The following is an 18,568-nucleotide window of genomic DNA, read 5'->3' on the forward strand; positions in this document are numbered from 1 at the left end:
TTCTCCAATGTTCAAACTTCAACATGTGAAGAAGCAGAACTATTCACTGATAAGCAGTGGTACCATGCCCATGTTCAGATTGGATAAGACAAAGAGAATGTATGTGAAAAAATGTGGAGAATTAAAACAATTGGTATATAGGAGTTCCATATATTATTCTGGCAATAATTCTTGGTTTGAAATTACATCAAAATTTAAGATTATCAAAAAGAAAAGGTCAAGGATATCATGTTACAAGCTCCATCTAACTATATCCATATTCTTCAATGAAGACCATATACAGCTTAAGTTATCAGAAAACTATAGGTAATTTTAATAAAGTCACTTCAAGAATATATTTTGGTTATAAAACCAATACAATTCACTCTAAAATATTTTCTAAGTTAAAAAAATTATTTGTAAATCCTAATATCTTCATATTTATAAAATTTGAATGAAAAGTAAATACAACCTCCCATTCCTAACACAGGGTAAATCAAAAGCTCACTTTGAAGGGAACTTGAGTTTTTGCTTAATTTTACTTTTGAATTAAGCTTATAATTATGCAGTTATTCAGAAAAAAAGTCTGTTACTTGTTTATTTAACGAACTACTACTGTTTTGAAATAAATGCCACTGGTTACAGCATAAAAAGAACATGAAAATGCATGCTGCATTTTTAAAAGGTTAAAATCGTTTAAATTGTGAGTGTATCTTTATGTTTATTATTCTCTACTCTGAAGATTTTTTTAGAAACCATTTTATATATGGGTCAGTCTGGAACATAATTAAGTGCATCTTAATCATGATGTACATAAAAATGATTACCAACAACCAAACAGTATTATTTATCAAACAGAAATGTAACTATCAAGAGATAATGATAAATCTTCAGTAATTTTACCTTGTAAATTAAAAATACTTACCAAGAGCTAAAGGCACAATTTTTATTCACATGTATTAGCATACCCAACCATAAAACCATTATTATCATCAAAATAATAACTGATTGATATTTATCAAACAAATTGTTTTCAATCCTGATGGTTCTTTATTTTTTTAAATGTATGTGCTATGGGTTACTAATTTGCAACAGATGTCATCATGAGAATAACGAAAATTAGACAAACGTGACCAAAAAAAATTGTTTCACACCCTTGAATTATATGAAATCAAGAATGGGAGGGGGAAGCATTGCAAAAGGAGACTACTGCAATGCTATTTATATTTTTTCAATAAAACCAGCAATGCATCCATACAGAGAGTTATCATCTCACTTCCAACTTCTTCCCCTCAAGAACAATTTGAATCTCTTTGGCATCCAAAGTCTCATAGGTCAATAAAGCTTCTGCTAGATTCTTATGTTCTTTTGCATGAGTTTTCAAGATATGTTTTGCTCGTTCATATGACTCCTGAAATAGAAAACAGACACGTAAGAAGCACAAAATATAGGGTAAGCAAAACCACAGGCAATGAGAAAAAAAAAAGTTATGGAGCTTAAGAAATCTATTGATTTATACTTGTAAAACACTAAAGCATTTAAAAGCTTGGTTCTAGAGTACAGATAATTTGTGCCTAAGAACATGAGAGCCAGGCACAGTAGTGCATGCTTATAATACCAGGGACTCTGGAGATTGAGGCAATAGGATGCCAAGTTTGAGGCCAGTCTAGGCAACTTAGTCTCAACAAACCATGTCTCAAAATAAAAAGTAAAAAGAGCTTAAGGACATGGCTCAGTGGTAGAGCGCCCCTGAGTTGAATCCCCATTACTACATTCCCACAAACCAAAAAAGAAGGAAAAAAAAAAGAAATAGTACATGGAAAAAGTCTCTGCTTTTCCAGAATGTTTATTCTCTTTGATGTAAACTACTCTAAAGCAAGGCTTCTACCTCCTTGAATTAATCAAAACCTGGCTTTCTCTTAAACCTTAAGAATGCGTTCCCTAAGCCCTCCCCAGTGTTATTTATTTGCTCCTATCCTAATTACTTCTTCGTTTCCATTACCACTTTTAGATCATTATTAACCTTTGCTCTTGTAGGAAATATTATTCCTTTGAAGACCAAGCCATTTGACTACCAACCTATCCAATCCCATTCACTGTGCTATCTAACGCCCACCTATATTCTGATTCACTGAAGAGTCTGGCCTTCAGCTCATTCTTTCTCTCCATTCCAAGACCTGCCTCAAGGAATGGATAACTTCAACATCCAAGTGGAACACATAATCATCCTTTTGAGTAACCTCAAGACCCACATCATGTAATTTATTTCTAACTTGAAATCTTCATCAAGATGGCTCAAATTCAACATGTATAAAATGAAGTTATGATCTACCCACAACCAGGCCTTAGTCCAGTACTCTCTAAGTTTCTTCAGTGACTGGCATAATTATATAATTGCATGATTGAAGAAATCTAGAAAACAGTTTTAAATACTCTTATCCTTCATATGGAAAATATCAAAAAGATGTGATGATTCTACTACAGTAGTATCTCTTAAACCTGCTCATGTTTGTTTCTATTTTTACCACTCTAATTCAAGCATCCTTGATAGCATGCCTAGACTACCACAGTACTGAATTTACTTTCACACATTCCTATACGCTAATCTGCATAAGATACTGTAGCCAAAAGGGACTATGTTTCCTTTATTCTGTATTCTCAGCAAATACACATTGCTGGGAATAAAGTGAATAACCAGTAATATTTTTTTAATAAACATATGAGAATAGGAAAACAAGAGACAACAGAGATTCAGTAAACAATATCCTACATTCTCTGATTTTTCAGCTAAAGTAGAACTGAATGCTACATAGCCCATGATCAAAATAAAATAAATATCCAGTCCTGGAAAAGATATTTCTTGATAACATAAAAAAAAAAAAATTATTGCAAGGCACACCTATTTTTATTTTATAAAGTGAGAGTTCTGGTGAACAGAGTATTTAGCTATTATCACTTTGGTTTGGCTTTGTCTGTGGTACTGGGGATCAAACCAAGAGCCTTGAACATGACAGGCAAGTATTTAACCATGGAGTAACATACCTAGCCATTGTTGTCATTTTTAAAGTACATTCTTAGGCATATAATGTCTAAACAATATAAATAAACAAATACAAATACTATTTTTACCCGTAGGAGAATTCTTATTTCTTGTTCAATGGCAGATTGAGTTTCAGGACTCAGTTTTCCTGTATCACTGTACGTCATAACTCCAAGCTAAAACCAAAGGGAAAAAAATTAATTGAACAAAAGTCTCCAAAAGCCAAGAAATTTACAAAGTACTATCCTACATATAAGGATATGAACATCATGGGGCAAGAAAAAAGGCACTCTGAAAATGCTCTTATTCCTCTAAAACTATAAAGACTGAGTTCAAAGAAGTAAATGTGAGAGAGAAATTTTTAAATCATTTTAAGTCTGGTTCTAAGTGCCTCCTTAGGAAATCCTGGAAGCTATTCCAAATGCAGCAGTCCATTATTCACAGATGATAGTTCTTCAAGGAGCCACAATGGTAATGTGGGAAAGTGAAATATATGGAAGAGGTAAAGCAGTTAAAAAAGTAGGTTCTTTATGCCAAGACAAGGCTGAAGAAGTTATCTTGTCACCTGGTTAACTCATGAAATGGCTACTATCTGAATAGCTAATTCTGAGCAATATTATAAAGAAGAATATTTAGAATATGTAGTCTTAAATGCATTTGAAAAAATGCAGGGAAAGTGTATATGTTATCAAGTTAATAATCAGATCTCTCAAAAAGATACTTGGGCCTGACCCATACCACCAGAAAGGAACAATGACCCATAAGGAGAGGACTGTGCTGTGGTTCCCTATTCACCAACGAGGGGCTTCACCAAAACCGCCTCCATTTTGGGACACTGCAGCCACTGCCATAGCCCTCCCCACATGGTAATCGCCAATGTGGGACACTAGACAAGGCCAGGAGGCAACTGCCCATTGCAGCACTGCACACCACACTGTGGCATCACCAAATAGGACACCCAATACTACCATATAGCCCATCCTTCCAGCCCCAACTCTGAAAGTGGCTGCCGCCATAGTGGGACACCTCCACCATCATCTTGGGTTACCTCTGCTGCTGCTTCCACTATCTTTAGCTGAGAAGATTCCACCTTAGGACACTGACTGGGGCCTGGAAGCCCAACATCAAGGTACCTACAGGCTTGATGCTACTGCTACCACCAATATGGTCACTTCCATTTAGGGACAACAACCAGGACCTGGAAAACTGTCACCAAGTTACCTGTGGGTCTGGCTGCACTAGAGGTATCTCTACTAGGTTTGCTAACAGACACCATCCTGTTGCAGAGGTAACAGGGAGCCTTGCATGGGGTTGCCTCTCTCTCTTTCTTCTCCTGCTAACAGCTAAATTCGTTCGATTACCCTTTCACTAGTCCTATAATCTAATGCCTCTATATTCTCACATCCTACCTCATATACATCACAGCCTCACCCCTCCACCGTTCGAAACTGCAAACCATTATGCAAACCTACTGGCTATATGGTAGAAGAAGATAAACAAACTCATCATTTCTGTTCATAGAGACAAAACTGTAAATGTCAAAATAAAAGCTAATTGGTTTATGGCTGCATATTGGTTGCACTGGATGCTGTAAACATTGATATCCCCCTTAAAGGTGAGGTATTGGTAACCTGCAAGGACACTACAGGAGAGAAGCTGTAAATACCTCAGATCTGTACTGCAAGAGAGGAAGACACATAGACAACATGATTAAAAAAAGGGAGGAAAGTGCCCCAAACAAACCAAGATACTACAACAATAGAAACCATTGACAGGGCAGTAGATGAACTATCAGAAGGAGTTCAGAATGTACATAATGAAAATGATCTGCGAATTAAAGAATGAAATAAGTGAGCAAACACAGGCAAAAATTGATCACTCCAACAAACAGACACAAGAGCAAATACAGGCAACAAAAGATTACTTCAAGAAAAATAGAAGTTCTGGGGGAAAAAAAAAACAATCAGAAATCCTTGAAATAAAAGAAACAAACCAAACAAAAAACACAATAGAAAGCATTACCAACAGACTAGATCACTTGGAAGACAGAACCTCAGACAATGAAGACAAAATATACACAACCTTGAAAATAAAGTTGCCGACACAGTGAAGATGGTAAGAAACCATATAAACCAAGAATTATGGGATAACATCAAAAGACCAAATCTAAGATTTATTGGGATAGAGGAGGGTTCAGAGATTCAAACCAAAGGAATGCCAAATCTCTTTATTGAAATAATATCAGAAAATTTCCAAACATGAAGAATGAATTGGGAAACCAAATACAAGAGGCTTACAGGACACCAAATGTATAAAATTAAACAGATCTACACCAAGATAGGTTGTAATGAAAATGCCTAACATACAGAATAAGGATAGAATTTTAAAGACCACAAGAGAGAGAGGAATCAGATTACGTATAGGGGAAGACCAATTTGGAAATCAGCAGATTTTTCAACCATCAAAGCCAGGAGATCCTGGAACAACATATACCAAGCTTTGAAAGAAAATGGATGCCAACCAAGAATTTTATATCCAGCAAAGTTAAGCTTCGGATTTGATGATGAAATAAAAACCTTCCATGATAAACAAAAGTTAAGTAAATTTACAGCAAGAAAGTCTGCACTAACAGAACATTCCTAGTAAAATAATCCACGAGGAGGAAATGAAAATCTGCAAAGGGAGGAACTACACTAAAGGAAAGGCCAATCAAAGGAGAAACAAAGTCAAAGATGGTTAAAATAAAAAATAAACCAAATGACCAGGAATACAAACCATGTCTCAATAAAAACCCTGAATGTGAATGGCCTACACTCATCAATTAAAAGACAGACTGGCAGATTGGATTTAAAAAACAAAAAGACCCAACAATACGCTGCCTTCAAGAGAATCATCTCACAGGAAAAGACATTCACAGACCTAAGGTGAAAAATGGAGAAAAAAAATGTATCACCAACGTGGACCACGTAAACAAGCAGGGTTTTCCATCCTCATATCAGATAAAGTGGACTTCAAACCAAAGTTAGGGAAGAGGGACAAAGAAGGACATTTCATACTGCTTAAGGGAATCATACATCAACAAGACATAACAATCATAAATATCTATGCCCCAAACAATGGGGCATCTATGTATATCAAACAATCCTTTCTCAAATTCAAGAATCACATACACCCCAACACAATAATATTGGGTGACTTTAACACACTTCTTTCAGCACTGGATAGATCTTGCAAACCAAAACTAAAGAAACTACATTACTCAATAAGATAATCAAGAATTTGGACTAAACAGATATATATGGACTATTCCATCCATCAACAAGTGAATACACTTTTTTCTCAGCAGCATATGGATCCTTCTCCAAAACACACCGTATGTTATGCCACAAAGCAAGTCTTGGCAAATACAAAAATATACAAATACTACCCTGCATTCTATCTGACCATAATGAAATGAAATGAGAAATTAATGATAAAATAAAAAATAGAAGCTACTCCAACACCTGGAGACTGAATAATATGCTATTGAATGACACATGGATAACAGAAGACATCCAGGAGGAGATAAAAATAATTCTTAGAGGTAAATGAGAACTCCAGACAATGTATCAAAATCTCTGGGACACTATGGAGACAGTACTGAGAGGAAAGTTCACTGCATTAAAGGAAGAAAGAGTCAACAAATAAATGACCTGACATTACATTTCAAAGACTAGAAACAGAAGAACAAATCAACACTAAAAGAAGCAGAAGACAGGAAATAATTAAAATTAGGGCTGAAATCAATGAAATTGAAACAACAACAAAAAAAAAAAAAAAGAAAGAAAATTGCCCAAAAGCTGGTTCTTTGAAAAAATAAATAAAATTGACAAACTCTTAGCCACCCTAATGAAAAGAGAGAAAACTCAGATTACTACAATTCATGAGGAAAAAGAAAATATCACAATATACACTATTGAAATTCAGAGGATAATTAGAAACTATTTTGAAAATTCATATTCTAATAGAAACTCTCAAAAAACATCCAAAAATTTCTAGAGGCATATGACTTACCCAAACTGAACCAGGAGGACATATACAACTTAAACACATAAATTTTAAGGAAATAGAAGACACCATCAAAAGCTTACCAACCAAGAAAAGCCCAGGACCAAACAAATTCGCAGTTGAGTTCTACAAGACCTACAAAAAGAAGTAATACCAACACTCTTCAAATTATTCCATGAAATAGAAAAGAAGGAAAGCCTTCCAAACTCATTTTATCACCCTGGTACTAAAACCAGTCAGAGACACATTGAAGAAAGAAAATTTCAGACCACTATCAGTGAATGAACAAAGTTGCAAAAATTCTCAATAAAATTATGGCAAATCGCATACAAAAACATGTTTTTTTAAAAAAAACAATGCCCCATGATCAAGTGAGGTTCATTCCAGGAATGCAAGGTTGGCTCAACATACAGAAATCAATAAACATAATCCATTACTTCAAAAGACTTAGAGATAAGAATCATCATTATAACAATTGATGCACAAAAAGCACTGCACAAAATACAGCACACTTTCATGTTCAAAACACTAGGAAAAACTAGGGATAGTAGGAGCATACTCTCAACATTCTAAAAGCCAACTATGCTTAGCCCAAGGCCAACATCATCCTAAATGGAGAAAAATTGGAAGCATTCCCTCTAAAAACAGAAACAAGACAGAAATGTCCTCTTTCACCACTTCTATTCAACACAGTCCTTGAAACTCTAGCCAGAGTAATTAGACGAGAGAAATTAAGGCGATATGATTAGGATAACATGATTCTACATTTAGAAGATCCAAAAAATTCTACCAGAAAACTTCTAGAATAAATGAATTCAGCAAAGTAGCAAGATATAAAATCAATACCCATAAATCAAATGCATTTCTATACGTCAGTGATGAATCCTCTGAAAGAGAAATTAGGAAAACTAACCCATTCACAATAGCCTCAAAAAAATAAAATACTTGGGAATCAATCTAACAAGAGAGTTTGAAAGACCTCTACATTAAAAAGAATACTAAAGAAAGAAATTGAAGAAGACCTTAGAAAATGAAAAGATCTCCCATGCTATTGGATAGGCAAAATTAATACTGTCAAAATGGCTTTACCCAAAGCACTATACCGATTCAACGTGATACCAATTAAAATTCCAACATCTTTCCTTACAGAAATAGAAAAAGCACACGAAATTCATTTAGAAAAATAAGAGACCCAGAATAGCCAAAGCAATCCTTAGCAAGAAGAGTGAAGCAGGAAACATCGCAATACCAGACCTTAAACTATATTCCAAAGCTGTATTGGCACCAAAACAGACATGTAGAACAATGATACAGAATAGAAGACACAAAGAAAAACCCACATAAATATAGTTACCTCATACTAGACAAAGGTATCAAAAACATACAGTGGAGAAAAGCTAGCCTCTTCAACATATGATTCTGGGAGAACTGGAAATCCATATTTAACAAAATGAAAATAAACCCCTATCTCTCGCCATGCACAAAACTGAATTCAAAGTGGATCAAGGACCTAGGAATTAGTCCAGAGACTCTGTGCCTAACAGAAGAAAAAGTAGGCCCAAATCTTCATCATGTCAGATTAGGCCCCAACTTCCTTAACAAGACTTCTAAAGCATAAGAAATAAAATCAAGAATCAACAAATGGGATGGATTCAAACTAAAAAGCTTCTTCTCAGCAAAGAAAATAATCATTGAGGTGAAGGAAGAACCTACATTTCGGGAGCATATATTTGCCACATGCTTGTCAGACAGAGCACTAATCTGCAGGATATATAAAGAATTCAAAAAACTTAACACCAAAAAAACAAATAACCCAATCAATAAATGGGCTAAGGACCTGATTGGACACTTCTCAGAAGAAGAGATACAGTCAATCAACAAATATATGAAAAAATATTCAACATCTCTAGTAATTACAGAAATGCAAATCAAAACTACTCTAAGATTTCATCTCATGCTGGTCAGAATGGCAGTTATCAAGAACAGAAGCAACAATAACTCTTGGCAAGGATGTGGCAGAAAAGACATACTCATACTTTATCAGTGGGACTGCAAATTGGTGCAACCACTCTGGAAAGCAATATGGAGATTTCTTAGAAAATTTGGAATGGAACCACCATTTGACCCAGCTATTCCACTCCTTAGTTTATATTCTAAAGACTTAAAAACAGCATACTATAGTAATGTAGCAACTTCCATGTTTATAGCAGAACAATTCACAATTGCTAAACTGTGGAAACAACATAGAAGCCCTTCAATAGAAGAATGGATAAAGAAACTGTAGAACATATACACAATGGAATATTACTCAGCATTAAAAGAGAATAAAATCATGCCACTTGCAGGTAAATGGATGGAGTTGAAGAAAATCATGCTAAGTGAAATAAGCCAATCTCAAAATCCCAGGGTCTAAATGTTTTCTCTGATAAGTGATGCTAATCCATATAGAGGGTGGTGCATGGGAAAAGTAGAGGAACTGTGAATGGGGCTAAGGAGAGGCAGAGAGAGGGCAAAGGGTTAGGAAGGACAGTGGAATGAGATGTACATCATTACCCTAGGAATATGTATGACTGAACGAATAGTGTGACTCTACTTTGTGCATGACCAGAAGTTAAAAATTCTGCTCCATTTGTGTACAATGAATCAAAGAATTTCTTTTTTTATTTTTAATTTATTTTTTTAATTTTTAATTTTTTTATTAGCTACACATGACAGTACAATGATCTTGACAATTCATACATTTGAATCAAATGGGGTATAATTTCTCATTTTTCTGATTGTACAGGTTGCAGAATCACATCAGTCATACAGTCACCTATATATATATAGCAATAATAATGTCTATTTTATTCTGCTGCCCTTCCTATCCCCTCTTCCACTCTCCTCCCCTCACTTCTCTCTACCCAATCTAATGTGACACACTTTTTTTTTTTCTCCTCACAACATCATACATGTAATTCTGTATAACGATGAGGATCTCCTTCCATCTTCCGTGCAATTCCCCTTCTCCCTTCTTTTCCCTCCCACCTCTCTTCTCTATTTAGTGGTAATCTTCTTCTCATGTTCTTCCTCCCTATCCCATTTTGAGTCACCCCCCTTATATCAGAGAAGACATTCGACATTTGTTTTTTAGGGATTGGCTAGCTTCACTTAGCATAATCTGCTCTAATGCCATCCATTTCCCTGCAAATGCCATGATGTTGTTATTTTTTAGTGCTGAGTAATATTCCATTGTGTATAAATGCCACATTTTTTTTTATCCATTCATCTATTGAAGGGCATCTAGGTTGGTTCCATAGTCTAGCTATTGTGAATTGTGCTGCTATAAACATTGATGTGGCTGTGTCCCTGTAGTATGCTCTTTTTAGGTCTTTTGGGTATAGTCTGAGACGGGGAGTAGCTGGGTCAAATGGTGGTTCCATTCTTAGCTTTCCAAGGAATCTCCATACTGCTTTCCAAATTGGCTGCACCAATTTGCCAAAGTGGCAGGATATAAAATCAACACCCATAAGTCAAAGGCATTCCTGTACATTAGTGACAAATTCTCTGAAATGGAAATGAGGACAACTACCCCATTCACAATATCCTCAAAAAAAAAAAAAAAAAACAAAAAAAACCAAAAACCTGGGAATCAACCTAACAAAAGAGGTGAAAGATCTATACAATGAAAACTACAGAACCCTAAAGAAAGAAATAGAAGAACTTAGAAGATGGAAAGATATACCTTGCTCATGGATAGGCAGAATTATTATTATTAAAATGGCCATATTACCAAAAGCACTTGATAGATTCAATGCAATTCCCATCAAAATCCCAATGGCATTCCTTGCAGGAATCAAAGAATTTCTACTGTCATGTATAACTTATTAGAACAAATAAAATAAATAATTTTTTTAAAAAAAGATACTTGGTATCACTTGATACATGAAAAGGATTAAAATTATTACCTTTTCACTCATTCCAAATTTGGTAACCATCCGCTTAGCTATTTTTGTTGCATTATCAAAATCACTGGAAGCACCTAAAATAAACAAACATACAGTTCAAATTTTGAAAAATATCTTTCACTCAACAAACAAAATTTGAAGTTAACCATTATCTAAAACCAACCTGTTGTAATATGGTCAGTTCCAAATATAAGCTCTTCTGCCACTCTTCCTCCCATACTAACATCCATCTGTGCAAGCAACTGGGCTCTAGTTTCATTCCATCTGTCATTCTCAGGCAACAGGGACACCTGGACAGTTGAAAAAGAAAACAGATATTTCAAATACAGTTCTGAAATTGTTACATTAAAAACCAGAACTATCATATAACTCTCACCACAAGAAATATTCATTACAATGATTCTAAAAACTGACAGATACCTAAAAAGATTGTCATCAGGTGACCAATAACAAAATCAGCAATTGAGAAAATAAAAAAATTCTTTATAAATCAAAAGTATATTTTAAAAGCAACAGGTAGGCAGATAATACTGCAAATGAACTATTTTATCCCAGTTGCATAAAAATGTTTGAAAATATACTGGAAAGATATGAGATTGAAACTTATACCAAATGAGACAAATCTTAGGAAAACTATGGAACCAGTCACTGTGACACATCATTGGTCACTTAAAGGATAGAAGGACAATTAGATATTTAAGAACCAGACAGTTATTCACAATTAAAATTTCACAATGTAAAAATACAACATCTGAAATACATTATAAAATATTCTTTATTAACAGAAAAATTTCACAAATGTTGATTTCAAGATGGTTTAGGAAGTAAGATATCCTATCAAAAAAAATTAGGAAGTAGCTCTATTTAAAAGCAAGTAAAAATTGTAAAACTTTACATGTCCAAGTGTTGGCCCTCGTGGCATGATTGTAGCTTTATTAATAGGCATTGCATCTTTTGTGTAATATGCAATAATAGCATGACCAGATTCATGATAGGCTGTGATGGTTTTATTTTTGTTATCAATTTCCACACTTCTTCGTTCAGGCCCTAAGGTAAAAATTCAAATAAAACACTTCACTAAAAGGGTATATTTAAATAAGTGAAACCCATTCTCTTTTGCAAATCAAATATCTGCTTTGGTATTAATATAAAGTAAACAAAAAATGAAAACAACAAAACATTATCCACAAAGTCTTTCTTAGAGTAACAATTTAATATTAACAAATATTTTAGTTGGTTTAAAAAATGAGTAGGTTCAATGTACAACACATAGAACTTAACAATTTGTTAAATACTAACCAAAATCATTAAAACCTATCATCTTAATCCTTATATCTAAAGGGAAAGCCTAATTATTCTATTTCTAGAAAATAAACCTTCAAATTAACCTGAAGGACATATTAATCTGTTTATAAGATAATACAAGTTTTAAAAATCAAAATTAAAAAGAATAAATAAAAATAACATCCTTTTTATCAGCAATATTGGACAAGAGGACATACCTGGGTACCCTACCATAACCACCAGTCCAATCATATAAGCTACTGAAATATATTTGTTCTTTCAGAAGCCAAATTTTATTACTATTTTCAAGTATATATTTTCACGTTCTTATAACCGTTCTTTCTTTTCTTTTTTGTGTGCTAGAGATCCAACCCAAGGACTCAAAACATGTGAGGCAAGTGATATACCACTAAGTTACACCCCCAGTCCTACATTTTTTCCTGAACCTTTCTCTTTCAGTCAGAAAAAAAGGTATTCCAAAAGAAAGACAAAGTAATGAATGTGCTACGCTATCACAACTGAGTTGATATCACTGACAAAATGGATATTAAACTGGAAATATTAAAGAAAAAAGAAAAACCTACCCATTAGAATTTTATCTTTGGAAAACTCTAGTTCCTTCATGGTAACCATATCTTTTCCATCAACAGCTGCCTTTAATGCAGCTTGGTTTACAAGATTCTCCAACTCTGCTCCAGAAAACCCAACAGTACCTCGAGCTATGATTTCTGGATCGACAGCTTTGCAAAAAGAGAACACAATATTAAAAATCTGAAATAGCTAAAGAAAAGTGATTCACAAAAATCTCACATTTTGAGGGAAAAAAGAACACAACTATTCTGAACTACAACAAAATAGTTATCTTAAAACTCAAATTTACTGAAATCTTTGCAAAGTGCAAAATATGTCATTAAAATGCAAATGGGTAAATCACAATAGTTCTTAATTTAACTACCTTTATGGGGGAAAAAATGTACATTTGCCTGATGGTAATTACAAACTTTAAATATGACCTATATTACCATCAGTCTAAGCACAAACTGTAAAAGTACACTGACAAAATTCTTTTCCTTGAATTTCATCTTGAAATACCTCAGACACAAAAGCTCCCATTATTAATAGGAAACGAATTTAATTTTATATATTATTTCAGCTACCTTGAGAACACTGCAGCTTTAATAGCTTCCCTTATAATTCAAGAAGATACATAATATTTCTATGTATCTTGTTTCATATATTGCTTCTCCCCTTGTGGTCCCTTAAACTGATTATTAAGTTACTGTTCCTAGAGTTATTTCTATTATTTTGCATTTTTAATTTGTATTTCAAAAAATCCATCCATACATACATATTTAGATATATCTGTCTGAATATTTCAAAGAAAATTTTCTTTGGAAAAATTTCTTAAAATGACAAAATTCCCTGAATACATGCATACTAATTAAGGAATGGCTTTTTAAAGGATATATAAGTGGCCATGATCTTGTTATTTTTTAGTGCTGAGTAATATTCCATTGTGTATAAGTGACACAATTTTTTTATCCATTCATCTATTGAAGGGCATCTAGGTTGGTTCCACAGTCTAGCTATTGTGAATTGTGCTGCTATGAACATTGATGTAGCTGTGTCCCTATAGTATGTTCTTTTTAAGTCTTTTGGGTATAGCCCGAGAAGGGGAATACCTGGCTCAAATGGTGGTTCCATTCCCAGCTTTCCAAGGAATCTCCAAACTGCTTTCCAAATTGGCTGCACGGATTTGCAATCCCACCAGCAATGTACAAATGTACCTTTTTCCCCATATCCTCACCAGCACTTGTTATTGTTTGACTTCATAATGGCTGCCATTCTTACTGGAGTGAGATGGTATCTTAGAGTGGTTTTAATTTGCATTTCTCTGATTGCTAGAGATGCTGAGCATTGAGGAGATTATGCTAAGTGAAGTTAGCCAATCCCTAAAAAACAAATGCTGAATGTCTTCTCTGATATAAGGGGGTGACTCAAAACAGAGTAGGGAGGAAGAGCATGAGAAGAAGATTACCACTAAACAGGGAAGAGAGTGGGAGGGAATGGGAGGGAGAAGGGGAATTGCACGGAAGATGGAAGGAGACCCTCATCGTTATACAAAACACATATATGATGTTGTGTGGGGGAAGATAGTAGATTGGGTAGAGAGAGGTGATAGGAGGGGGTGATAGGGAGGGCAGCAGAATACAACAGATACTAGTATTGCTGTATGTATATACGTGGATGTATAACCAAGGTGATCCTGCAATCTGTACACGTGGAAAAATGAGAATTCATACACCATTTGAATCAAATGTATGATATGTCAAGATCACTGTATTATCTTGAGCAACTAATAAAAAAAAAGGATATATAAGTGGGAATAGAAAAATGAACTGATCTTTCAAGACATTATCAAGTAAGGATCACAAACAGGTTGAGTAGATCTATTACCATCTTATGGAGATGATAATAATGTTTGCAATACAGAATTAGACTTACATTTATCAAACTTTATTTTATTGAGATACCATTTCAAAATTTCTGTTCGACCTTTTACATCTGGCCTTGGAACTGTAACTTGCATGTCAAAGCGACCAGGACGTATTAAGGCGCTAAAGGAAAAATGCAAAAGGTAAATTAATAAGCTTATTATGCTAATGCATGTTAAGAACATGAATCAGGTGACAATCTCAATGAACAGACGGTAGCTGGGCATGGCAGCACACGCCTATAATCCCAGTTACTTGAGAGGCTGGGCCAGGAATATTCTTAGTTCAAGGCCAGCCTGGACAACATAGTGAGATTCTCAAGAACATACAAAAACAGAGTATAATGGAGAACAAAGGTTCATTCAGAAATACATGTGGTTTGCAGCTAAGGTAGTATACACCTTCAGAAACAACAATTGCAAGTTGGTCAAAGGACAAATAATTCTATAGCAGACTCTTATGAGAACCACAGACCATCTCAACCACTACACAGAATGTGACACTAGAGTATTAGGCAAAGACAAACTTCTGATCAAATGAAAATAAAAATAATTTCCAAAATAAAATTTAGAAGTTTTAGTAGTAATTTTAATTTAAAGTTAAATATTACAACAAATTTTATTTTTAAAATGCTATGCACTTAAAATTTTTGTGATATGTAAGAAAAAAGAAATCTTTTCACAGCTTTGTAAATGGATAATTTAGTTGTTTTTAATTATATATTAAAAATTAATCAAACATCACTTCAATCTAATTTTAGAATATTCTCATGCCCACAAAAAGAAATCCCATAACCAATGGCAGTCACCCCATTCTCACAATGCTCTAGCAACCCATAATCTAATTTGTCTCTATGAATTTGCTTATTCTGAACATTTCCAATATATGGAATCATACAATGTAATCTTCTATGCTTTTGATTTTAGAATTATGTTGTAACATGTAACAGTACTTCACAAAAATTTTCTTTTAATACTTACTTATCTAATGCCTCTGGAAAGTTTGTGGCTCCTATAATGATTACTCCTTCATTGGGTTTAAAACTATTTAGGAAAAGAAAAAAATTATCTTTTCACTAAAAACCGAAGTGTAACACACAAAGAGCAAAATGATCTGCACAAAGCTGTTTATAATTAATCTTAGTAATAACCAAGAAAAGAGACTAATAATAAAACACCAATCAAATATGATCATATAATTTCATAGTCTCTGTTCTGCTTAGGAAAACATGACCTGGTATGAAAAGCTTGGGTGCCTAATTTTTAACAATTACTTTCAAGCATACTAATTCAAATTATTTGCCCCTAGACTTCCTATTTAGTTCCAAAAATGTCTCATATTGAATTTAAGATACTTCTTTCAAAGCTTTCAATCACTTCTTGATTTCTATACTATACACACCGATCTAAGCTTCAAATATACAAAAAAGCTAGTCATAAGTTGTGTAAAAACCAGTGTACCATTTGTTTTTTATTTAATAATTTTTGTGTGCATGGTGCTAGGGATTGAATATAGGGTCTCACACATGCTAGGAAACCACTCTATCAATGAGCTATACTTTTAACTCATTTCTTTACTTTGTGAAATAGACTAGTCTTAACATGAATCATTGCTTTCCTATAATAAAAACAATGCAACAAATTTTTAAAAAGGTATACAATATCATAAATTTAAAAGTAATTGATATTATCAAAATATCCAATCAGTAATGAAAACTATACAAATACAGAGAGAAAAACCTGCCCCTGATTTCTTTGATGAGGGACTACTTTATTGTTTATATGTATAATATCCTTTATACTGTAGAATATTATCAAATGCTCTATGGGAACAATTAAGAACAAGTCCACATAATATCAAGTGCTGGGAGATATCTGTTATCCTACACAATTTTAAAACATAATTTTAAAAATATATCACCAAATTTCACAAAGGAAAATTTCATTACCCATCCATTTCAGCAAGCAGTTGATTTATAGTCTGCCTTGAATATGGATGCATGGGAGATTCAATTCTCTTTCCACCAACAGAATCTAATTCATCAATAAATATAACACAAGGAGCATTTGCTTTCGCTTCCCCTAAGAAAACAGAAAAGATTCCAGTAAGATCAAAGAAATGAACATTTTTCAAAGAAAACCTTATAAATATTAAAATCTATAAGGATTGTCAAAGGTCAAAAAATTGAGAGAAAGAGAATACACAAAAGAAGTCACATTTTACCCAAAACAATAACTTTGAGGGTGGAGGAGGACAATGACAAAGAAAACAATATAAAATAAAAACAACTGGCTATTCATTCATCCAAATTGTACAAATACATAGTCAAATTTAAGGCTAATAACTCTTGATTACATACTGCAGACAGATGAATAAAATGAAAACAAACCAAGGGCTTTACTACAGCCTCTAACTTCAGATAGTACTACTGTTAGTTCTTACTATGATTTAGACTATTTAGAAAAAGGGTACAGTTCTGTTTTATCTCCTACATTATCTGAAATCAGCATACCACAATGCCTTTTACAGCTTACTATCAATCACAAGCAATTAGCAGAGAAAGGATAAGAAACATCCTTCCCCTAAAATTAACAAAATTTAGTACTATATAAAAGAATCAACAAAACATACTAAAAAGATTTCTGATACGGCTGGCTCCCACACCGACAAACATCTCATCAAATTCTGATCCAGAAGCATAATAAAAAGGAACATCAGCTTCTCCTGCCACAGCACGGGCAAGAAGTGTCTTTCCAGTGCCTGGGGGTCCAACTAAAAGTATACCTAACAGAAAAAGTAAACAAGAATGATTAAAAAAAAATTTAAACCCCTTGATATGAATGAATAAAATAATTATTAATTAACATAATTTTGAGATTGAAGGCACACCAATGACCAATATTTTCAAACAGCAAAATATTTATCTCTGTTAATGATTTACTTCAGGATCATCTCTACAACTAATTTTTTTCTATCCTTTTGAGATTATTTATATATCAATATTAAGACAGGAAAATAATCAAAAGGCAAAGGAATATAAACCCATTATAATTAAATGAGTAAGATTGAATTCACAATAAAAAAACAACCAAATATAATGCATGAATATTGGTGCTTTTCCATAAAAAACATAAGAGAAAAATTATAGGAACATTTAGTAAAATTTAAAAAAAAAAGATTAGAGAATAAATGACATTAAAGCAATAGTACTAATTTTCTTTGATTAGGATAAATTAGAATGTTGTCCTTGTTCTCAGGTAACATATACAAAAATATTGAAAGGTAAGGTAGCTAATATCTAGATCTTCAATTCAAAAGTTCAGGGATCAAGGTACACACACACAGAAAACAAATACGACAAAATATTAATAACTGTTGAGTCTGGGTAGAAAGAACATATATGCTAACTGTACTACTATTTCAAGCTTTTCCTAATACTTGAAAATTTTTATAACACAAATAAGTTTTTCATAATAAATTGAAAAAAAAAGGATTCTCTGATTAGCATTTGACTTTGTAAATGCAAAGATTAAATTTGAAAAAGGCAATAAAAAGCTATATTAACGTTACATCTTAACATTAAAAAAATCTTTTTTAAGCAAAGCTCAAAACAGCCTGAAGAATATCCCATGTGGCTGGGACTGTGGCTCAGTGGTAGAGAGGTTACCTGACATGTGTGAGGCACTAGGTTCAATTGTCAGCACCACATATAAATAAAATAAAATAAAGGTCTATCGATAACTAAAAAAAATATTTTAAGAAATCCCAGTACTAAT

At 33.5% G+C, this 18,568-nt stretch overlaps 1 protein-coding gene across 3 annotated transcripts in view; it reads right to left on the minus strand.

Moving 5' to 3' along the window:
- Nucleotides 1-911: 911 nt before the first annotated feature.
- The window catches only part of Yme1l1 (YME1 like 1 ATPase), a 46,803-nt gene continuing 29,146 nt past the window's right edge, over nucleotides 912-18,568 (minus strand). For all 3 annotated transcript variants that reach the window (XM_048812671.1, XM_015495210.2, XM_048812670.1), the window contains 10 exons: nucleotides 17,424-17,576; nucleotides 16,741-16,873; nucleotides 15,773-15,835; nucleotides 14,803-14,915; nucleotides 12,882-13,037; nucleotides 11,909-12,060; nucleotides 11,177-11,303; nucleotides 11,014-11,087; nucleotides 3,109-3,195; nucleotides 912-1,390 (listed from right to left, as the gene is read on the minus strand). In XM_048812671.1, coding sequence (XP_048668628.1) covers nucleotides 1,247-1,390; nucleotides 3,109-3,195; nucleotides 11,014-11,087; nucleotides 11,177-11,303; nucleotides 11,909-12,060; nucleotides 12,882-13,037; nucleotides 14,803-14,915; nucleotides 15,773-15,835; nucleotides 16,741-16,873; nucleotides 17,424-17,576 — 1,202 coding nt within the window. In that variant the 3' untranslated portion in view covers nucleotides 912-1,246. The remainder of the gene's footprint in view (nucleotides 1,391-3,108; nucleotides 3,196-11,013; nucleotides 11,088-11,176; nucleotides 11,304-11,908; nucleotides 12,061-12,881; nucleotides 13,038-14,802; nucleotides 14,916-15,772; nucleotides 15,836-16,740; nucleotides 16,874-17,423; nucleotides 17,577-18,568) is intronic.

Source organism: Marmota marmota, unplaced genomic scaffold (genome assembly GCF_001458135.2).
Source record: "Marmota marmota marmota unplaced genomic scaffold, marMar, whole genome shotgun sequence".
Taxonomy (NCBI): domain Eukaryota; kingdom Metazoa; phylum Chordata; class Mammalia; order Rodentia; family Sciuridae; genus Marmota; species Marmota marmota.